Source organism: Hyaena hyaena, unplaced genomic scaffold (assembly GCF_003009895.1).
Source record: "Hyaena hyaena isolate Hyena2069 unplaced genomic scaffold, ASM300989v1 scaffold_442, whole genome shotgun sequence".
Classification (NCBI taxonomy): domain Eukaryota; kingdom Metazoa; phylum Chordata; class Mammalia; order Carnivora; family Hyaenidae; genus Hyaena; species Hyaena hyaena.
This window is the reverse complement of record NW_024081073.1, coordinates 389,548-413,668: the sequence shown is the minus strand read 5'-3', so window position 1 is coordinate 413,668 and position 24,121 is coordinate 389,548. Positions and strand designations below refer to the sequence as shown.

The window sequence follows — 24,121 nt, the reverse complement described above, 5'->3', positions numbered from 1 at the left end:
GAAGTTTCCTATTTATTCAAATAACAGGAATTTAAATAGTTATTCTAAGTTCTATAGGTAAAAATCTGTCTTTGCACTGCTAGCCTATAGTCAGGTGTCTTAGTTTTTCCTTCCCAATAGTCTTTCAAGAAATAGTCAAGAAACACTGACATTGTATAAATGGAAAATTTCATTTAGTTCTCCTCAGAATACAATCATTCTAATTTTTAAATCTGAAATGTTCGACTTTTTTACAACCTTTTAAAAAGACAAATTCATGAGCATCTGATCTTTTTTTTGTAAAAATTCCAAAAACATTATAGAACCACAGACGTTTAGTCTAAACCATATTAGATAATCCAAGCAAAAAAAAATTAGACAATTATATCCTATATTATATAACACTAGCATAACTAGTATACCATTGTCTAAATATAAAATAAATTTGATAATTACATAAATGGAATGAAGATATTTTAAGATAAAAGGTGAAGGGACTTAAAATAGGATCATTTCAAAATTTAAGTATATAGGGGCGCCTGGGAGGCTCAGTGGGCTAAGCATCCGACTTCGGCTCAGGTCATGGCTCAGGTCATGATCTCGCGGTTGGTAGGTTCGAGCCCCGCATTGGGCTCTGTGCTGACAGCTAGCTCGGAGCCTGGAGCCTGCTTCTGATTCTGTGTCTCCCTCTCTCTCTGACCCGCCGCTGCTCATGCTGTCTCTCTCTCTCTCTCTCTCTCTCTCTCTCAAAAATAAATAAAACATTTAAATAAAAAACATCAAAATTTAAATTTATATTTTTTATCATTCACACACTTGAATTAAAGACTGTAATGGTAGGATCCATGATTTTTATGTTGCCACAAAATTCATTTTTCCATCTTTTCAGAAAATTTGTGAAATTTTTGAAAATATTAAGGAAAAGCTATCTTATAGACAGTGTACATGGAAAATTGATACTAATGTGTTAAAATAACCATAAATTTCAATAGTGAGGTTTGGTTGAAAATATTAAAATTTTCATTAAAAAGGACAAAAGATTATGTCCCTCAGTTACATCTAGAGTTGGCTCAGAGTCATAATTATCAAATAGTTAAATACACTGAACAGTCACCTCTATTTTTTGTAACATCTGAGCACTCAAACTCTCACTTCATCCAGGTTGGGGATGAAAAGTCTTCTATTTTTACAATGTTTGCATTCAATAGATGCATAACTCTCACAATAGCAAGTAACACATTTTCTTGTAAATAAAAATCCTGCTATGCTCTCTTAATATTTGTAATAGAAAAGACAATTTCAAAGACTTTTTGTAAAAGTTATGCAAACTGAATTATGTACATTAATGTTTATTATTTGTGCAGGCTGCCTTAGAGAAAGAATGGCTAGCTTTAGATTCCGCCCGCTTCCCTTCACAAACACTGCTTCTCCCACACAAGCTGCACCGGCCAAAGGTAACATGTCATGGAAATCTCTTAGTGCTCCATCTTTGTGCATTTCTTAAGGTTATGCTGTGCTGCAGTGATTAATAATGCAATTTATTGACTTGAAAAACACAATTACTTTTAGAAGCCTCTGACTTCCTCCTCATCCCCAGATGTAATTTTTCATGTAGCTTTTCTTTCGTTTGCTCCTAATTTTTTTCTTTATTTTGGATTTCTTTCAACACTTTATTTCACAGTAGCAAAAAAAAAAAAAAATGATATACTTCAGCTGCATATTTGGCAGTAGACTAAAATCACTAGTTGACAGCACTTTAAAAATACAAAAATATGCATTAAGAGGGCAACAGCTGAAGATTCTCAGAGGTCAATGGACTGCAATATCTGTTATTTATTTGATAATCTTTGAAGTTTTTGTTTTTTGATATTTTTAAGATCTTTGCCATTAATCAGTCTGTATATGCAAACTCTACCAAAAAACATATCCTTCACCACTACAATAAAGGACATTGATGCGTGTTGTATAAATTTAATTTTATTATAATTTTCGGTTTTTGTATGTGTTTCTCCTGGGAGGCTATTGAGTAATATGCATGTAAAGTAATATGATATAACTGCTATAATTTTTCCATCTATTTTATACTTAATATACATTATTTTTCTGATAAGTTCTCTGGACCCTTAAAATATGATGATGCTTCACTGAATTTACCAAGCCATCCAACCCAAGCATGGCTATGTAATGAGAAAGAAAATTTATTTTCATCAGAACACTCACAGTTTAATAGCAGGTAAGCTAAATTACTCTTTTAGGGGGTCAGCCCATGATGAAAGTACTACAATTATTACAAAAGTAGTAAAATGATGAATAATAGGTACAAATTCATTTGCTTAGAGGATGGAAAAAATTCAGTGTTAAAATGTAATGATTTTTACGGGGTTTTCAGTAAAAAAAAATGTGTGAGGTAGCTTCATTAAAACAACTACAAAAAATGTCAGTGAAATAAAGTCATTAAGTGTTTTAAACAAGTTAACTTTTAAATACTATGATATAGGTAGAGATAAGGATTAGAATAAAAATTCCAGGGCTGCGTTTCTTTCGACAAAGGGATTGAAATATGCTTTAAGTAATTGAAATGTAAACATTTTAAATTAATGGCAGACTTTTATTACTTTTCAAGATAAAGTTTTTATGTAACTTAAATAGATTTTATTTCCTAGTTTGAGACAACATAAACAGCTTGTAGTTTTTTTAAAAAGTGCTGATATTCTTGAGTTGGTTCAGTTAGTGAAATTTTTTCTATCACCAGATCAGAACATAGAACTTTACCCTGGACACCTGAATCAAAGATCAGCAGAAAGAGTTTGCTAAAATCTGAAAAGGAAGAAAAAATTTCCAAAGAATGGTATGTGGTCTATTTTACACTAAAATATATTAAGAAACTGAGAGACTTTAAAATTTGTAGGATAGATATTTTTCAAGACTTTAAGAATTATTAGTTTTTAAGAAACTATACATCTGTTAAATTACAGATTCTTAAATGGAATCTAATGTGTTTTAGTATGAGATAATTCAGATATGTGTGTTTGTATGTATATGTATATATAATTATGGTCCAGACATTTGTTTTTCCTTTATGAAATCTAATCTTTTAATAGGGGCTTTAAGGATATTGCTACCGCTCAGCAAATGTTGAAGAGAGCACAGAAGATGAAATCAAGGAAATTAAGGAAAAAAGTAGGTGGGTAATGAATGCTCTTTGAATAATAGTTTGATATTAATAATAATAATAATAATAGTCTGATATTAAAAATAAATTGTTTGAAAATATTCTTTACCAAATCATATTTAATAACATTTAATAACAACCAAAATGAAATGTGCAGTCATGAATATGTCTAAGGTAATTATTCTGAAAACTCAAGCAAAGAAACTTTGAGAAAATTATGTTATTACATTAAATCATTTGTTATCCACTTAACTGCTCTTTTCATTTCCCTGTTTCTTATTTACTTTGTTATTGATTATTCTATCTATTGTGTGCTGAGAATTATGCTGTAATTTGTTTCTAAGTTAGTTGATTTCTAGAAATGTTGATTCTAGAGTGTCTGCTTCACGTGGTTATTCTTTTGTTTTTAAATTGGTTGATTATTCAATAAATTATTTCTATAAGTGTGTTTTTTTCATGAATATTAGCTCTGAGGGCTTTACAACTTGACACTTTGGAAAAGTAGTACAGTGTATATCTTCACAATTATGTAGAACTTGGGAATGTTCAGAGGAATCCTTTTTTCTCTCCCACTTGATTCTTGAAATCATTCTTTCATTGGATACTTTTGATCATTTTAGTATCATTACCTAATACATGGAGTAGTTTATAGGTGTCAGAGCAAGAAACAGCAGGTAATTATGACTTTATAATTAAAACTACTTAAAATTATTAGCATATTGTAGATAGCTTTGTACTTACTTATAATTTTATATATATTTACTCATGGACTCATAGACTCAAATAAGTAATGTGACCCTTTTTTTTTTAAGTGGTTTGGAGTTTTTTTCATTCATCATCTTCTTTTATAGATTTTAAGATTTTTTGACATTTTAATGTCAGTGAAAGGTTTTATAAAAGTACCATTAGTCCTGAGAAAAGCACAGAATCTGTATTTATCTTACAGTTCTAGCTTATTTAAATATACAAAGAAGCATTCAGAAGATTAATTTTTATCTTTATTAATTTTCCTACTTATATTTAAAAATTACTTATTATTTCCTATTTATTATTTAAGTAAAACTTAATGATGACTCCTATTTATTATTTTAATTATTAATTCCATAGTAGAATTCTAAGAAATGTACACATATATATGTATTTTTTTAAATAATAAGGGGCGCCTGGCTAGTTCAGTCAGTTTAGTGGCCAATTTCGACTCAGCTCATGATCTCATGGTTCATGGGTTCGAGCCCCATGTCGGGCTAACAGCTAGCTCAGAGCCTGTAGCCTGTTTCAGATTCTGTATCTCCCTCTCTCTCTGACCCTCCCCTGCTCAAGCTGTCTCTCTCTCTCTCTCTCTCTCTCTCAGAAATAAGTAAAAACACTTAATAAACAAAAAAATCCAGACAAAAATCTTTTAGAGGATTGTCTAAGTGGCTTAGTCAGTTGTGTACTAAAAGTTTGTACAGTTTGAAAGATTGAAATTTTAAGCATTTTTAAAGAAATGTAGGGGTGCGTGGGTGGTTCCTTTGGTTTATTAAGCATCTGACTTCAGCTCATGTCATGATTTCTGGGTTCCTGAGTTTGAGCCCTTAGTCAGGCTCTGTGCTGACAGTTCAGAGCCTGGAGCCTGCTTTGGATTCTGTCTCCCTCTCTCTCTGCCCCTCCCCTGCTCGCACTCTGTCTCTCTCTCTCTCAAAAGTAAATAAATATTTTAAATTTTTTAAAAAAGAAAATGTAAATATGTGCTCCATTTATCAACTTGCTTTGTGCCTTCCACACTCTTGTTTTATAAACTCCTATTAAGTTCATCAGGACTCAGTGAACAGAATACTATATGGCAGTTCCCAGGGAAATTAGTAATTCCAAACTCTTCACAGTAGTGAGACTTTTTTCAGTACTGAGGAAATGGAATCCAGTATAGTAAGTCAGGGAAGTTTGATAAACTTTTTTATTGCTTTGATGTATATATATTTTTTCATCTTCATTAGTATCAACAAACATTCTTTAAATAGCTGTTTTGAGAGTAATAAAAGTTTCTGAAACTGGGGAAAGTTCAGATAACAGAAGTGGCATAACTGCTGTTTCAGCCAATGTTTAACAAATAATTATTACTTATGTTCAAGGTCTATTTTTTAAAAGATATTTAAAATGTTTGTAATAGTTTCTGATAGTGAAGTTAAGGAAAAATTTCTCTTGTTAGAATCTGTCTCTGGTAATATATAGACCTTTCTTGTTAATTCTTAAAACTAAGGGATTTTTGTTGTTGAGATCATTTTTAATAAATAAGCATAGTAAATAAATGTTTTAGCGAAAGTTTTAACAAGGAATCTATGCTCATACAAAAAAAAAGCACTTAAAGGACAAAAATTAGACATAATCATTATCAGGCAAAAATCAAACCTTATTTTATCTGTCACAAGGTGGCATGAAAGGGCAATAAATGTAAAAAGACACGCAGACATACAAATTAACAACCACATTTTAAATTTAACATTTGACAGTGGCCATTAACCATGATCTGTTAGGTAAAGATCTAAAGTGGCAATTGTATAATTTTTATGAGTATCATTACTCTAACTGCATGATTGTAAACTTAGTTGCATTCTTACTACTGTGTGAGGTTTTGTCCCTTTGTTAAGCTTTTGTTTTCCATTTGTTTAATCAAAATGTTATTAGATTAATGAAATAAAGGCAATTTTTTCTCTTAAATTTGAATTCTGTAATGGAAAAGTTAATGATAATATTTAAATTTCTCCTCATTCTATTTCTCTACTGCCTTCTCACAGCAGATACTCAGAATAGAAATATTCAAGGTAAGATTAAGGATGAAATCATGAAAAACAAAATCAGTGAGAACTTCTCCAGTTATAATACTTTTATCTTCTCCTAGATTAATAATGTAGCACTTATGGCATTTTGTATCTGTGAGTGAATCATTTAGGACTGTACCTCTGGTTTTCTTCTTACAGAAAAAGAACTTTCTAGTTCCTTTCCAGTTTATAATTTGATCTGTGAAATCTTACTGCCTTATTTAAATCTGCTTAAAATAATGGCCATAATTTTAAAATTTTACTCAATAATAAGTTAAAATGATGCTTTAGATGTTTCAATTCTATTAAACACTTAATAATAATTTTCAAATATACATGGATATACATTATCATATATATATATATATATTACATGGATAACCTGCCAATTTGAAAAGCACAAGCCACCAGAGGGCAACATTGTCCATAAAACTACTGGAGACTCTCCATCTTTGTGGGGGTAGGGAGGGTGGTGTGTGGAACACTAGAGGATAGAAACTTTTAATTAAATGGAATCAGTTACGTCCTCCAACCCAGCAAAGCTGTAATCCTCAAGGAGTTAGGCATAAATGCACAGGTTATGGAAGCTTTAATTCAAATTTCTACCATGAAAAACCTTAGCACAAGTCGCTCAGTAGCAAACCATAATAATACTTTCCATTTGTATCTTATACGTATATTTATTAGCCAGGGGATATGAGTCCACAATATTTGATTGAAGATGAGAGTGAAAGTAGGACAAAAGGCTGGGAGTCAATTATTTAAAGAAAGTTGCAGATAGAGGAGGAATACCACTGAGTTTGCTGATTAATAAAGAAGCAAGAGGCCAAGGAAACATACAGTGTAGGCAACCATCAGGGGAGACGCCGTATTGGTGACTTCTACTGGGATAAAAGAGCCCATCTGCTTTAAACAGAAAAAGCCAGAAGAGGAGGGGGAGAGGGAAGAGGAATTGATTGGATGCCACATGATTAAGTCTAAAATTGTGAAGATTTATATTTACTTAGTTTGAGTTTGGGTTCTGATTATTGTTATTCCCAGTAAGTTATTGCTGTTTTTCTCATGATGGACATAAGCACGAACCAGTAATGACTCGCCTTCTTTTTATGAGGTTTTTATTTGTTTGTCTTTTTGTCTTTACTCTTGCCCTTGTGCACAGAAGTCATTTTAGAATTTGGTGATCTGTGTTGGAATTTAGCAGAAACCCAGGGAAGTTTAGGGTTTATAACTGCATTGGAGAGCATCATGTGCAAGATGTGAGTTGCTGGTTTACTGAAAGCATAAGAGTCAATAACCTAAAACTAATGAGCTTAATTAGTAGGAAGATTGAGAGGAACAGGGTGAGGGAAGAGAGTAAGTGCTTGGTTTTGATGGGGAATACTTCTCAGAGAGGGTAAGTTTTGAGTATAGGGAATTGGGTGGAGAGCAAGTGGTAAAAAGTTTAAGGGCTAAGAGTATAAAGGACAAAAACACAATGTGGTCTTTCAACATTTATCATATTTATGCATATCACATTTTATTTTATTTTTTAAACATTTATTCATTTTTGAGAGAGAGAGAGAAAGAGAGAGGAGGCAGGGGAGAGGCAGAGAGAGGAGACACAGACTCTGAAGCAGGTTCCAGGCTCTGAGCTTTCAGCACAGAGCCCGATGCGGGGCTCGAACCCACAAGCAGTGAGATCATGATCTGAGCCGAAGTTGGACGCTTAACCGACTGAGCCACCCAGGTGCCCCATATGCATATCACATTTTAAATTTAATAAAGAGTGGGATCAAGCAAGCAAGGTTAATTTAGTTCTAAAGGTAGGACTACACTAGGGATAAGAATCATCTTGCAGCTGTTTGTAACACCTAGCACAGTGTCAAGTATATATTAAGCACTCAATAAATATGTGCTTATTTTATTTCTGGGATGAAAATAGCTCAAGACTGTTGGTAACATTTAGTTATAGTCAAGAATTAAGCCAGGTAGAAACTAAGTTAGACTAACTTTTCAGTATGAATTGAGCAATCATGGGCTACCACAAAGAGATCAGGTTGCAAAATGATAAGGTAAAGAATGAATGTGAAGGATCAAAAGGGACTCATAGACAGAACTGTGGCACAATGAAGTTTATTGGTGATTTATTTTGTTTACTTCAGTGATTTCTAAAAAGAATTTGTAAGAATTTTGATCATGTGGCACCTGGGTTAAGCGCCAACTCTTGACTTTGGCTCAGGTCATGATCTCACAGTTTGTGGGATCATTCTTGGCCTGAGGCTTTGTGCTGAGCCTGCTTGGGATACCCTTGCTCCCTCTCTCTCTGCCCCTCTCCTGCTCATGCTCTCTCTCTCTCTAAAATATATGTTAAATAAACTTAAAAATTTTTTTGATCAAATGTTATTTTGTTGTGCTATCAGCAAAACAATAATAAAATCCATTTGTATTGTAAGATCCTCGGGGGCCAAGACACTTCTCGCTCCCCACTGAATTTTCAGAACCTAATGTCATGCCTGGCATATGGAAAATATTCAATAAACAATGATTAACTGAGTCAGCAGTAAATTAGATAAAAGTCACTAAATATATTTGACTGTGTGTATGTGTATGACTGGATATGTATATTATAGTCATTTAAATATACGTTTCTATTTGGGAAGGCAAATTTAAATTAGTAAGTAATACTCCTTATAAAGTGACAAAATGTAGCTAGTCATTCAGACTTAACTTAAAACATATTTTAGAGCACAGCTGTACTTGGCACATACAAAAAAATGGATAATAACCAGGTTTTTATGCATGAAGTTAACAAGAATAAGATCAACCAATGAGCTAAGATTAGGACTGTGGAAACTGAAAAGAGATTATACAAGGGATGAAATAATTTTAAGGTTGTTCTAATGCCTAAATAAAGTTATGTTACTTAAAGGAGAAAATGAAGTGTTGAGTACAGAGCCACATGCTTAATAGAAACTCAACTTAGTTACTCATGGGTTTCTTTAAATATTTCATAAAGATGTATTTGAAACCTATTTCCCAGACATTGGGCAAGCCATACTGGGAGATCAAAGATTTTTCAAACAGCAACATAGACCTGCCTGTGACCTCAGAGGAGTAGATTTAAATGTACAAAACTGATATTATAATGTAAGAAAAAGGTATAACAAGCTGTACTCTTTACAATAAGTTTTTTGGCTTGTTTTTTTGAGGGTAAGAGTATTTTTTGAGGGTAAGAGTAGTGTCTTATTTCACAGTGATATTTCCAGGGACTATCAAAATCAAGTGATTTTCCCTCCATCTAGAATGACTGTTTCTTGCTTTTTTATTATCTCTTTGCAATTTGAATTAATGTATGTTTTAAATAAATTAAAGGTTGCAATCAGAATCTTTTAAATTGAAAGGATATTGAACATATAGTACTGTTTATGTGCCCTTGATGAATAAAAATATCTTTTTTGAGTAAATTGACCTAGACAACTCTTATAGATATTTTTGTATGTATTCCTATTCTTGATAATAATATGAGGAAAGTGCTATTGTTTTCTCCATTTTACATATTAAGAAATCAAGTCATGGGGAGATTATTTCCCCAAGGGAGTACCAAAGAATTTATAAGAGATCTGTAGCTATTATTCTATGTGCTATATAAATAAAATGGATAAAATGAAGCCGATTATGGACCATCAATTAATATCCTATATATCTCATCTTTTTCTATGGAGTATTTAAGATTGTTTCCGAGAACAGAATTTCCAAGTTGGAACATATTATTCTTATTTTATGTTGTGGTTATATGTTCACTAGCCAGCATTTGTTGAGCACTGACACTTTGTAGACATGAGTCTTGATGCTTTACGTACATTATTTCATTAATTCTCACAGCAGTATTTCAAAGTTAATATCATTTCTCTTGGACAGAAATGAAGTGAAGGACAGAAAGGAATTTGCTCAGAGTCATACAACTAGTAAAAGTTAGGTCTTGGGTCTAACCCAGTTCTGTCGAATTGTAATGTCTTTGCTCAGGACATGCATAGATGAGCTAGGATAGCAAGAAGAACAAGAGAACATGTAGAAAAATCAGTAGGTTATAAGGTTATCATACAGAATGTAAGCACATGGTTATCTGTCTTCCCTTACTGACTAATGCTCCTCTTGACATATCAGTATGTTTTATCATAAATGACTTAGATAATATATAATATATGTTCTATTAAATATATAGACACTGGGTTTTTTTTAAATGTGTTATTCTTATCGATAATTTATGTTGAATTCATACAGAAGCACCCAACTCTTATAATACCTTGGGTCACATATAATTATGAGACATGCCCAAATATTGACTAATATTTTCCCTAATCTTGAGAAATATAGTCTCTGTGAACCATATAAATCATGCTTATTAATAAGGGTAAATTATTGCTAAAAGACTAATGGAAATCTTCAGTTTCCACATGGTTGAAAAAATAGCTCTGCAACTACTATTCTGTTTTTCTAATAATATTCTTAAAAATACGCTATCTTAGCAGTCAACTGAAATATGTAATTCGAGCTTTATACTATTTAAAATCTTATTTTTCTATTTAGCATGACCCATGATATGACATTAGATATTAATTAAAGATTTTTAAGTTCTCCTTTTGCAAGATGATGTAAGATACTAAGAAATGTATGTTGCCCTTAATTGTGATTTTATGTTAACTTACTTGAAATGTATATATTTACACTCTTTATTCTACTCCATTATTTACATCACTGTTTTCTTTTCTTAACAATTCTTCAACAAGCAAAAACTACAACTGCACCAAATCACCAATTTTACATTCCATAGAATCATTCCTTATCAGTAAATTATACAGCCCTATGTTTATAACTCCTATTTATTTTGTAAAATTAATAGATTTAGAGTACTCTTGACTATAAAATGTATATAGAGTTTTTGTAAATTCTTTGCTATGTAAATATAATACATTAGGAAAAGGAGAAACCATTAATTTATCTGTAAAACAAATGGAATGATCTTTTTTGGTCTCTCCTATCAATTTTCTTGCTTACATCTCCTTTATCCCAGCTCCTCATTTGTAGCAGAGAGAAAAGTAGGGTATATGACCTTTCCTGTAATAATAACTTTCATCTATTAGCATTTATGGAAATTTTACTTTATTCCAGCAGAAATATCAGGAATTTAAGAAAGGAGCTAAAATAAACAGTAAAACAATTCCCCAAATAAAAAGATGATGCCATTACTAGAAAGTTTTTATCTGATTTTTTCACATTATTAGCTTTCTGTGCTCTGTATTAAGTATTGGCTATGTACCTAATCAGAAAACCAAGAATACATGAATGGTTATTTACTACTTCATATTATGAAACTTTTAAAAATACCTAATTACTAATTTCACAGTGATTTATAGAGTCGGTATTATTATTTTAATACTATCATAAAAAAAATGTAGCCACTTCAGAAAAAGAATGAACCCGAGCTGAACTTTTGTCTTATCTTGCTCTTTTTGTCTAGATCCCACTGTTTGCCTAGCATCTTTCAAAAACAATGAAAATAAAGTTTCTGTTACAAAATCACCAAAGAAGGCACAGCCCAGAAGAGATGATTATCCTGAAGGTATGGTTTAATTACAGAAACATAAGTACAAAAGATAAAGACAGAGTATGGAATTGTTGAATTATTGTATCATAAATCTGAAACTAATATAGCACTGTATGTAAGTAACTGGAATTAAAAGAAAAAGTAAATGAATAAATAGATAAATAAGAGAATTTGTAGAAAAAAGATAAAGCTGGAAAACTGTATCTAAAATAAAAGTTTTAGGGGTGCCTGGATGGGTTAAACATCTGATTCTTGAATTTGGCTCAGGTCATGATTTCCTGTTTCATGGGATCAAGCCTCACTGCACTGACAGCAAGGAGCCTGCTTAGGTTTCTCTTTGTCTCCCTCTCTCTCTGCCTTCATAGTGCAGAGCCTGATGCGGGGCTCAAACTCATAAACCATGATATCATGACTTGACTCAAAACCAAGAGTCAGACACTTAACCAACTATGCCTCCCAGACACCCCAATAAAATAAAAGTTTTAATTATCAGTAGCCCTAAACACATATATGAAAAATTATGTATAAAATAAAATAAATAAATAAGTAAAATTTATAAATAAAATAAATTAAATAAAAGTCAAAATATGGCCCTTGGAGCTAAAATACTAATTTAGTGCATTGATTCATTAAGATAGTAGTTTAGTATTTCTACCAATGCTTACATAAATTTAAACTTCTTGTATTTTTATGTGAAAATCTTATAAAGCTGTTCATCAGTGTTACTAATTTTATTTAAATTTTGCACTAATTGATAATATTAGCCAATATCAGTGGAAGTGAGCCCATGTGGAAATGACATTCTGATATATTTACTTTACTGCCAATATACATAAATTTCATTAAATATTATAAGTTAAACTATGGAATTTTAAAAACTTTACTATTTTGAAGCTTGCCCAATTCACTCTTGGGGTGAAGGATTTATACATATAAATGGCAGATTATATTTCTGATTTCAGCATTTGGAAGAATGATGGACTTACATTATTAAACAGAAATATTTGATATTCATAATTTTATCTATACTTTTGAATTATAATTTCTAATAGGAAAATATATATTTGAATGGAAATTAACAACTTAGAATTTTTAATACTTTTGTACATTTTAAATAAATCTTAAAATTTATGCATAATTGGGGCACCTGGGTGGCTCTGTTGGTTATGTCTAACTTCAGCTCAGGTCATGATCTTGTGGTTTGTAAGTTTAAGCTTCATGTCAGGCTCTGTACTGACAGCTCAGAGCCTAGAGCCAGCTTCGAATTCTGTGGCTCCCTCCCTCTCTCTCTTTCTCTCTCTTTCTCTCTCTCTCTGACCCTCCCCCACTTGTGTGCACTCTCTGTCTCAAAAATAAATATTTTAACATTTTATGCATTATTATAGCATATTGAAAATAGATTATTGATTTATATTTCTATTTAATAATGTCTCAAACAAGAAAATTTGATAAATTCCAAATTTATACTTTAGATGCTTATTAAGTACGTAGCAGTGGAAGAAATGGGGTCTAGAATTTTCCTTTTTTTTTTTTTTTTTTTTTACGTGGTATTTTTTTTTTTATTTTTTTTACAAATAGTTTATTGTCAAATTAGTTTCTACATAACACTCAGTGCTCAGCCCCAAAGTGCCCTCCTCCATGCCCATCCCCCCCTCCCCCCCACATCCATCAGTCCTCAGTTTTTGTCAGCATTCAAGAGTCTCTCATGGTTTGCCTCTCTCCCTTTCCCCCACCATTTCCGCCCTTCTTCTCCCCCTTGTTCCTCCGTCAAGTTCCTCCTAATCCTCCTATACGTGCAAACATATGATATTTGTCCTTCTCTGCCTGACTTATTTCGCTCAGCATAACACCCTCAAGGTCCATCCATGTTGCTACACATGGCCAGATTTCATTGTTTCTCATTGCCATGTAGTATTCCATGGTATAGATAAACCACATCTTCTTGATCCATTCATCTGTTGATGGACACTTAGGCTCTTTCCATGTTTTAGCTATTGTGGAGAGTGCTGCTATGAACATTGGGGTACATGTGCTCCTATGCCTCAGCATTTCTGTATCCCTTGGGTAAATTCCTAGCAGTGCTATTGCTGGGTCATAAGGGAGTTCTATTGTTAGTTTCCTGAGGAACCTCCACACTGTTTTCCAGAGGGGCTGTACCAGTTTACATTCCCACCAACAGTGTAGGAGGGTGCCCGTTTCTCCACATCCTCGCCAGCATCTAGAGTTCTCTGATTTGCTCATTTTAGCCACTCTGACTGGCGTGAGGTGGTATCTCAGTGTGGTTTTGATTTGTATTTCCCTGATGAGGAGGGATGCTGAGCATCGTTTCATGTGTCTGTTGGCCATCTGGATGTCCTCTTTGGAGAAGTGTCTGTTCATGTCTTCTGCCCATTTCTTCACTGGGTTGTTTGTTTTTCGGGCGTGTAGTTTGGTGAGTTCCTTATAGATTCTGGATATTAACCCTTTATCTGATATGTCATTTGCAACTATCTTTTCCCATTCCGTTGGTTGCCTATTAATTTTCTGGGTTGTTTCCTTGGCTGTGCAGAAGCTTTTAATCTTGATGAGGTCCCAACAGTTTATTTTTGCTCTTGATTCCCTTGCTTTTGGGGATGTGTCAAGTAAGAAGTTGCTGCGGTGGAGGTCAAGGAGGTTGTTTCCTGCTTTCTCCTCTAGGGTGTTGATAGTTTCCTGTCTCACGTTCAGGTCCTTTATCCATTTTGAGTTGATTTTTGTGCATGGTGTGAGAAAATGATCTAGTTTCATTCTTCTGCATGTTGCTGTCCAGTTCTCCCAACACCATCTGTTAAAAAGGCTGTCTTTTTTCCATTGGATATTCTTTCCTGCTTTGTCAAAGATCAGTTGGCTGTATACTTTTGGGTCCACTTCTGAGTTCTCAATTCTGTTCCATTGGTCTATGTGTCTGTTTTTGTGCCAATACCATACTGTCTTGAGGATGACAGCTTTGTAGTAGAGGCTGAAGTCTGGGATGGTGATACCTCCCGTTTTGGTTTTATTTTTCAGTATTACTTTGGCTATTCGGGGTCTTTTGTGGTTCCATACAAATTTTTGGATAGTTTGTTCTAGTTTTGAGAAGTATGCTGGTGCAATTTTGATTGGAATTGCATTGAATGTGTAGAGTGCTTTAGGTAGTAATGACATCTTAACTATATTTATTCTTCCTATCCATGAGCATGGAATGTTTTTCCATTTCTTTGTGTCTTCTTCAATTTCCTTCATAAGTTTTCTATAGTTTTCATCATACAGATCTCTTGTATCCTTGGTTAGGTTTATTCCGAGGTATTTTATGGTTTTTTGTGCAATTGTGAATGGGATCAGTTTCTTGATTTCTCTTTCTGTTGCTTCATTATTGGTGTATAAAAATGCAACCGATTTCTGTACGTTGATTTTGTACCCTGCAACTTGGCTGAATTCTTGGATCAGTTCTAGTAGGCTTCTGGTGGAGTCTGTCGGGTTTTCTATGTAGAGTATCATGTCATCTGCGAAGAGTGAAAGTTTGACTTCCTCTTTGCCAATTCTGATGCCTTTGATTTCCTTTTGTTGTCTGATGGCTGATGCTAGGACTTCCAGCACTATGTTAAACAACAGTGGTGAGAGTGGACATCCCTGTCGTGTTCCTGATCTCAGGGGGAAAGCTCTCAGTTTTTCCCCGTTGAGGATGATGTTAGCTGAAGGCTTCTCATAGATGGCTTTGATGATGTTTAAGTAGGTTCCTTCTATCCCAACTTTCTCGAGAGTCTTTATTAAGAAGGGATGCTGTATTTTGTCAAATGCTTTTTCTGCATCTATTGACAGGATCATATGGTTTTTATCTTTTCTTTTATTGATATGATGGATCACATTGATTGATTTGCGAATGTTGAACCAGCCCTGTAACCCAGGAATGAATCCCACTTGATCTTGGTGGATGATTCTTTTGATATGCTGCTGGATTCGATTTGCAAGGATCTTGTTGAGAATTTTTGCATCCGTATTCATCAAGGATATTGGCCTATAGTTCTCTTTTTTTGCTGGATCTCTGTCTGGCTTGGGAATCAGAGTGATGCTGGCTTCATAAAATGAGTCCGGGAGTTTTCCTTCGACTTCTATTTTTTGGAATAGCTTGAGAAGAATTGGGATTAATTCTGTTTTAAATGTCTGGTAGAATTCCCCAGGGAAACCATCAGGTCCAGGGCTCTTATTTGTTGGGAGATTTTTGATCACTGATTCGATTTCTTCACTCGTTATGGGTCTGTTCAGGTTTTCTATTTCTTCCCGTGTGAATTTTGGTAGTGAGTGTGTGTTTAGGAATTTGTCCATTTCTTCTAAGTTGTCCAATTTGTTGGCATATAATTTTTCATAGTATTCCCTGATAATTGCTTGTATTTCTGAGGGGTTGGTTGTAATAAGTCCATTTTCATTCATAATTTTGTCTATTTGGGTGCTCTCTCTTTTCTTTTTGATAAGCCTGGCTAGAGGTTTGTCAATTTTGTTTACTTTTTCAAAAAACCAACTCTTGGTTTCATTGATCTGTTCAATTGTTTCTTTGGTCTCTATGTTGTTTATTTCTGCTCTAATTTTTACTATTTCTCTTCTTCTACTGGGTTTAGGGCGTTCTTGTTGCTCTGCCTCTAGCTCCTTTAGGTGAGCTGTTAGATTTTGGACTTGTGCTTTTTCTAATCTCTTGAAATAGGCCTGGAGAGCAATGTACTTTCCTCTTAGGACTGCCTTGGCCGCATCCCATAGATTTTGAATTGTTGTGTTTTCATTTTCATTTGTTTCCATATATTTTTTAATTTCCTCTCTAATTGCCTGATTGGCCCATTCATTCTTTAGAAGGGTGTTCTTTAACCTCCATGTTTTTGGCGGTTTTCCAGACTTCTTCCTGTAATTGATTTCAAGTTTCAAAGCATTGTGATCTGACAGTGTGCATGGTATGATCTCTATTCTTTTATATTTATTGAGGGCTGCTTTATGTCCCAGTATGTGATCTATCTTGGAGAATGTGCCATGCGCACTTGAGAAGAAAGTAAATTCCCTGGCCTCAGGATGTAAAGTTCTAAATATATCCGTCAGATCCATCTGGTCCAATGTGTCTTTCAAGTCCATTATTTCTTTAGTGATTTTCTGTCTGGTTGACCTATCCATTGCTGTAAGCGGAGTATTAAAGTCCCCTGCTATTAGCACATTCTTATCTATAAGCTTGTTTCTGTTTGTGATTAATTGTTTTAGATATTTAGGTGCTCCCATATTCGGTGCGTAGACATTTATGATTGTTAGTTCTTCCTGATGGATGGACCCTGTAATTATTATGTAGTGCCCTTCTTCATCTCTTGTGATTGTCTTTAATTTAAAGTCCAGTTTGTCTGATATAAGTATCGCTACTCCGGCTTTCTTTTGATTTCCTGTAGCATGATATATATTTCTCCATCCCCTTACTTTTAATCTGAAGGTATCTTCCCGTCTAAAATGAGTTTCTTGTAGACAGCATATTGATGGATTTTGTTTTTTAATCCATTCTGCTACCCTATGTCTTTTGATTGGAGCATTCAGCCCATTTACATTCAGTGTTATTATTGAAATATGTGGGTTTAGAGTCTTTGTATCTTTTGTAGGGTTCATGTTTGTGGTGGTGTCTCTGGTATCTTTGTTCCTTGCAACCTTTCCTTCAGAGCATCCCCCTCAGGATTTCTTGTAGGGCTGGCTTCGTGGTGACAAATTCTTTCAATTTCTGTTTATTTGGAAAGGTTTTTATCTCTCCTTCTATTTTGAATGACAGGCTTGCTGGATAGAGGATTCTTGGCTGCATATTTTTACTGTTCATCACATTGAAGATTTCCTGCCATTCCTTTCTAGCCTGCCAAGTTTCAGTAGATAGGTCTGTCACCACTCTGATAGGTTTCCCTTTGTATGTTAGGGCCCTTTTCTCCCTAGCTGCTTTCAAAATTCTCTCTTTGTCCTTGTATTTGGCCATTTTCACTATGATATGTCGTGCAGAAGATCGATTCAGGTTACGTCTGAGGGGAGTCCTCTGAGCCTCTTGTACTTCCACATTTACTTCCTTCCCCAGGTCGGGGAAGTTCTCTGCTATAATTTGTTCCAGGACTCCTTCAGCACCTTTCCCTCTCTCTTCCTCTTCTGGGATTCCTATGATACGGATATTGTTGCGTTTGACCGTATCGCTGAGCTCTCGAATTCTTCTTTCCTGTTCCTGGATCAGTTTGTCTCTTTTTTTGTCAGCTTCTTGTTTTTCTATAATGGTGTCTTCTAAATCACTTATTCTCCTTTCTGCCTCTTCAATCCGTGCATTGGAGGCCTCTAATTTATTATGGATCTCATTTATCGCATTTTTTAATTCTTCATGCCTATTTTTATTTTCCATTCTGTCTGTAGCCATAGTTTCTTTGATGTCCCCTATGTTTTTTTCAAGCCCAGCTATTAATTTTACCATTATTATTCTAAAATCTTGTTCAGTGATGCTGCTGATATCTGTTTTGAGCAGTTCATTAGCTGTCATTTCTTCTTGGAGTTTCTTTGGAGGAGAGGTCTTTCGTTTCGTCATTTTAGTTAGCTTTCCGGCTCTTGTTGGTTTTAAAGACCTATTATTCTCTCTGTTTCTATGAGCACTGCTATATCCAAGAAGGCTCTTTGACTTTCCAGGGCCTACCCTTTCAGAGAGTGTTTTTTGAATGGTATCCCCTGGTCTCTCTTGTTGGGACCTTGGTTATTTTATTTTCCTATTCGTAGTGATATTTGGGACTCTCCACCTTGTGCACTCTAGCTTGTTTCTTGAGGTAGCCCTGGAAAAGAAAACAGACAGACAAACACACAGGGAGCAGGAGCACACAAACGCACAGGCTAATTCAACTAACATGCAAAGCGGGAGGGAAAACGAAAAAGTTAAGAGAAAAGATGGAGGAGGGAGGGCGAATAATAGGGAGTATAAAATACATAAAAGGGTCAAAAAGGGGAAAGGAAAAGGAAAAAAGAAGAAAACCGATGGACAAAGAACGGTTTAAAGGATATAACCAGATTTCCCAGCTACAGTTAAATAGCCGTGTGTATGCAGTGCTGGTTGAGGAGCATAGAGAAACAGAGAGAAAGCAGGGCGGGATGAGACACAATTGGAAATAGAATGAACAGGCAGAAGGGATAAGAAGCTTTTTTCAAAGAGGTAAAGGGTAGAATATGGTTGGATAGGTGAGAGAAGGGTGCTGGAATTATCCAGAGAAACTATATAGTCTAATTACTCCTGAGAGAAATAGCTGAAAATGTCAGTAGGTGTAGAATTTACATTTACACAATGGACTCGTGAACGTTTAAGCAAGCTGGCGACCAGAGTTAATCAGGTCAGTGTTCTGGGGAAAAAAGAGAGAAAAGAGAAAAAGACGAAAAAAAGAAAGAGTAAAAAAGAAAAAAAAAAGAAAGAAAAAAAAGGAAAAAAAAAAAAAAAAAAAGGGAGGAGAGCACCTCTCAGGCAGGGATGGGCGTGGCGTGATCCAATGCCTCAGGCGGGAGCTCTGCCTCGGCGGTTGTGGGGAGGAGAGTGACGGTGCTCCAGTCCCTTCTCGAAGCAAGCGCTGCTCCTCACTCTTTTGGGGGTGTAAACTCCCCGTACCAGGGGCGCAGCCGAAGTTGGTTGCACTCTTCAACCCAGGGCAGTTCCAATCTCCAAATCCCCGTCCGCACGCCCCGCTGAAATTGCCTTAGACACAGCTTCCCAGGCAACCCCCTCGGGCAATTCCAGGCCCCCTGCCGAGCTCTGGGGGCGGAGTCAGAATCGCTGCTTCCTTCTCTGGGTCAGGCTGGTGCGCATGGGCGGGGGCTTGCCCGCAGGGTGTTCTGAGCCCGAGCCCGCTGGAGTGGGGAAAACCGGGTCCCTCTATGGCTCGTCACCCGAAACACGAACTCACAGGCTAATTTCCCAGTTTTTAGTTCCTTGCCTTCCCTGTCGAGTCCCAGCCAGCCAGGGGCGCGGACGCCCGGTGTCTGCGCGGCTCTTCCAGGGGCCCCAGCCGCCCGGGAGCTTCAATCTAGAATTTTCCTTATATAGTAGTAAATATATATGTAAGAAGATAGATGAAACAGGTATAGCAAATTATTGACATTTTGGATCAGTAAATAATGATATATGGAGGTTTGCTCTACCATTAAATTCTTTTTTAATATTAGAAATTTTTCACAGAAAATCATTTTAAAGATTTGGTGACCATTGAAGGTGTCAACAACCAATATTAAAAAAATACTCATCAATTAGTATTTTAACAAAATTAAAATATGTTTTCAATATAAAATAGGGCTTGGATTTTAATCAGTTAATTCCCTTATTACAGTCTTAATTTTGCCATTTCACTGTAAAAGATAGAGAAGAAATTCTGCTAAAATCAATAATAATACCACAGCTATTACCTGTTAAATAGAAGCATTGTTACTTTAGAAAGGCAATGCCTAGTGAGATAGATAATTGGGGCATTTTTGCCCTTTTAATTAGCATGCGTCTCACAATCAAAAGAGAGAAAGCTATCCCAGCCTGTTCTATAGGCTGCATTATCTTGTTCTGTGAAATGTGAAGGTGTGCTACCATCTAGAATAGTATATATATGTGTGTGTATGGTATATTTATGGATCTGTGTTCTAATATAAAATATACTAGGAATAGTTCAAATACTGATAGAAATAAAGTGGCCTGTAGGACATGGAACATTTCTACCTATGCTTCATGATATGAAGTTACATGTTTTTGTTTACTTTCCCCCATATGAAATGCATTTAGTTTACTTTTTTTTTTTTGCTACTTCAAGTATATTTGGCATTTCATTAATTTCATTAAATAGTCATTATGTGTTATGCGGGTACCAGATATTCTAGTGACTGACAGTTAATTTCAGGGTTGGTGGTTTTTTTTGTTTTTTGGGTGTTTTTTTGTTTGTTTTTGTTGTTGTTGTTTTTAAAAAGCTTGGCAAAAAACAGCTGTACGTTGAAAAACTTCTTTTTCCTTAACTAGTATGTTTATTTCTGCCTTCTTTTAAGAGGAAAAGAATGAGGCAAAGGTAATTTGATTATTGCTGGCCAGGTTGAATCCCATGATGATTTTACCTACTTCTCTGGCCTCATGTGCCTCCTAGACTCACGCTATTTCATAAGTGGACATAAGGGCCAGTCGGCTTCCACGTGAGTAGCCTGACTCACCCCAGCTTCCCAGTAGAGGGCACATTTTAAAATCAGGCCTTTTGAGATCTAATTTCTGTAATATAAAATGCACCAGATTTAAGAGTGCAGTTCAACGAATTTAAATATATTTGCTCTCATTTTAGAACATTGGAAGGACTTTTCACTTAAAAATTTCAAATTAAAATTAATAGTTGAATATGTTACTCCCCAAAGTGAAGGAGATCAGACTTAAATTTCATTGTAGGTTTAGATTGAATGATTCTATTTGGAACAGTCTCTCAGCACAATAGCATGACAGCATTGTCTTATAATTTCCTTGATTTTGTTGAAATTAGATGATACTTGATTATCATCAGTGGGTCAAATATCAAATTAGTATGATTATTTGATGATTTCTCCCTATAATTCTCCCTATAATTTCCACTTAGTTATAATAACATTGTCTGATTTTTTTAAGGTTAAATTTTAAAAAAACTTTCTTCTCCACTTTCCAATATTATCTGTGGGGGGCTTCCAGCATTTCTCTTATAAATCATACTAAAATTATTTGATTATTATTGCTGTTTTTTTTTCTGAATGTCACTAACAGGACAGAGAGGATGCTACATATCCTTTACTAGGCAAAGAAAAATACAGTTAAATGTGAGGAATATTTGATGAAATATGAAATAATATTGAATGATACACCATGTTTTACAAAGTATCTTTCTATTTTGTGATAACATGAAATATTGACAATTTTCATCTAGTTGCTAGATTTAGGGCTTTAACCAAATGCAGGCTGAGGAACCTTTGACCACACCTGTTCCCAGGGTAACCTCATACACGTGCAGTGTGTGAAGTATCAGTCAGTGACTCCTGTGAGACAAAGCTAAGAGTCTGAAGACATTACAGATTCCCCATTGGTTTACTTGATTTATTTGTTTATTTATTTATGATTTATTTAATGTTGGATTACTGTTTTTCGCTTACCCTATATACATTCTGAAATGTATATGTAAACCTAGAATCAAACTATTTAAGAAAAAAGTAAAGACTAATTATTGAATTAGGCACAACTCTGGGGAATTAATAGCCGATTTTGTTCTTTATTCCTTTCTCATAGCTTGCATTAATATAAGTTAAGCAACAGTTTAGTACCAACATGGTGATAAATGTCTAATTTGTGCCATATAGTTAGTTCCTACCTCATCTAATATTATTATTAATAGTATTATGCAATGGGATCCTACATGGCAATGAGAAAGAATGAAATCTGGCCATGTGTAGCAACATGGATGGACCTTGAGGGTATTATGCTGAGCGAAATAAGTCAGGCAGAGAAGGACAAATACCAAATGTTTGCACGTATAGGAGGATTGGGAGGAACTTAACAGAGGACCATGGGGGAGAAGAAGGGGGAAAATAGTGGGGGAAAGGGGGGGAGGCAAACCATGAGAGACTCTTGAATGCCTAATGCTGAGAACAAACTGAGGGCAGATGGGTGGGGGGAGGGGAAGGGGGGTGAAGGGCTTGGAGGAGGGCACTTGTGGGGATGAGCGCTGGGTGTTATATGGAAACCAACTTGACAATAAACTATTTAAAAAATAGTATTATGATTCTCTAACATTATTAAGGGCCAAATCTGTTAGACTCTAAATGTGACCATATTTTAAATCACCTATTTTAATTTTCAGATAGATGAGAACATCTCCACACAGCCCAAAAGCAAACACTATATTTTTGCTTCATTTCTTATTATTTATACATAAATTAAGTGACATTCTTGCCATAATCTGCTGAAATTTTAAAACTTGCTACTTCTAAACCAATGCCAAATTCAGACTTTTGGCTTTAGCCAAGGAAGGAAGCTAGACAAACCAGGAAAAAAATTGGATCTGGCCCAACAGCTTTTTCAGAGAGGCAAGTTTTGTCTCAGCTCCTCCATTCACTGGGATATTTTACTTGATTTTAATGTCAGGTTTTCTTAATTCCCAGTCTGGTGCTGTCATCACTAGCATGCTTTCTATTTCTCCTCTTATAAAATTGAAGATTTACACATACCATATGTCCTTTTACATCATAGATGTTCAAATATTTTTGTATTAAATTTTTGAGCATTGAAGACATTAAAAGACCTTTAACTTCTATAAGTTTTACTTCAGAGCATTTCTAGCCAAACCATCTTCCTTTGTGGTAGTTTTTTATTGTATGATTACAAGCATTTTCTCTTCTAGCTTTCTTCCTTTTAAAACCAACTTAAGGCACAGAATCATGTTATGTAGATTGTTTTAAAGTGTACCTTGTGTTTCTATAGTTGTATAGTTGTATAGAGTACTTGCTATTAGTGCCAATGTGATTAGGTATTAAGAATACCTGATGTCATGCTCTAAAGAAGAGATGTTTGCAATCTTATATCTACTGAGCAAGACTCCACATTAGTCAAAATAGACAAGGTTATGAATATTCATGAAATGCAATCTGTCCATCAGTATCTCAGTTTGCAATAACGACCATACTTCAAATTACTATTTTCTTAATAAATTTTAAGCTCCATGTATCTCTTTGGTATTTACAGCCTTTAGGATAACACCTAATGCATAATGGATGCTTCATAAACTTTTTTAGTGAATAAAAACACAAAGGGCCATGACCTTTAATACTTTCAAATGTAGATGGAGCTATAAGATGCTTGTATAACATCTTTGAATATGCTGCTTCCTGTGATGATCTGGACTCACTGTCCTATCCATTGCAGGAAATCTCTTCACTTGGCTAATTCCTGTCATCTCAGACATTATTCCTTTAAGAAAATTTTTCAGTCCTAATTTATACACCACTTACTGTGTTCCCATAGTAACCTGAATAAACTTCTATCTATCATATAGTATAAAATATAACATAACATAATATAATACAATACAATATAATATACAGTATGATAATAGCCTCTTTACTCTTGCTTGTCACTCACTACTTGTACAGGCATTGTTCTATGTGCTTTACCTATAGTAAGTAATGAAATCCTCACAACATTTTAAGGTAGGAAACAAAACTTCATTTTTATTAGAAAACTGAAAATCTGCCTGTACTTACAAAGAGTTAAAGATCAACTAGTAAAATCTTGTCTAATTTTTGTATGAACATTTTTATTTCTCAACTTAACTAATAGAAAAGGATCTGGGGAAAGAGTCAATAGAAATTGGAAAGTAAGTGGGAAGCTCAACTTTAGAGAATATTGAAGGTCGAGTGCTATATGTTAACCTCCTGTGTAAAATTTAATATAGTGGCTTTTTATATAACGTAAGTATTTAAAATCTTCCCATGATCTCTCATTGCTCTTAGAACAAAAGCTATACTCCATATTATGGCTCACATGACTGTAAATGTCAAGATCCTTTTCAGTTCCTTAAATATGATAGAAATTTTTTACTTTGAGTC

General features: G+C 34.6%; 1 protein-coding gene across 1 annotated transcript in view; it reads left to right on the top strand.

The window, feature by feature from the left end:
- LRRIQ1 (leucine rich repeats and IQ motif containing 1) overlaps window positions 1-24,121 on the top strand; it is a 210,904-nt gene that overhangs the window by 101,423 nt on the left and 85,360 nt on the right. Inside the window, exons 18-22 of the mRNA XM_039253164.1 lie at window positions 1,344-1,433; window positions 2,091-2,212; window positions 2,732-2,827; window positions 3,081-3,163; window positions 11,444-11,545. Of these exons, the coding sequence (XP_039109095.1) occupies window positions 1,344-1,433; window positions 2,091-2,212; window positions 2,732-2,827; window positions 3,081-3,163; window positions 11,444-11,545 (493 nt within the window). The remainder of the gene's footprint in view (window positions 1-1,343; window positions 1,434-2,090; window positions 2,213-2,731; window positions 2,828-3,080; window positions 3,164-11,443; window positions 11,546-24,121) is intronic.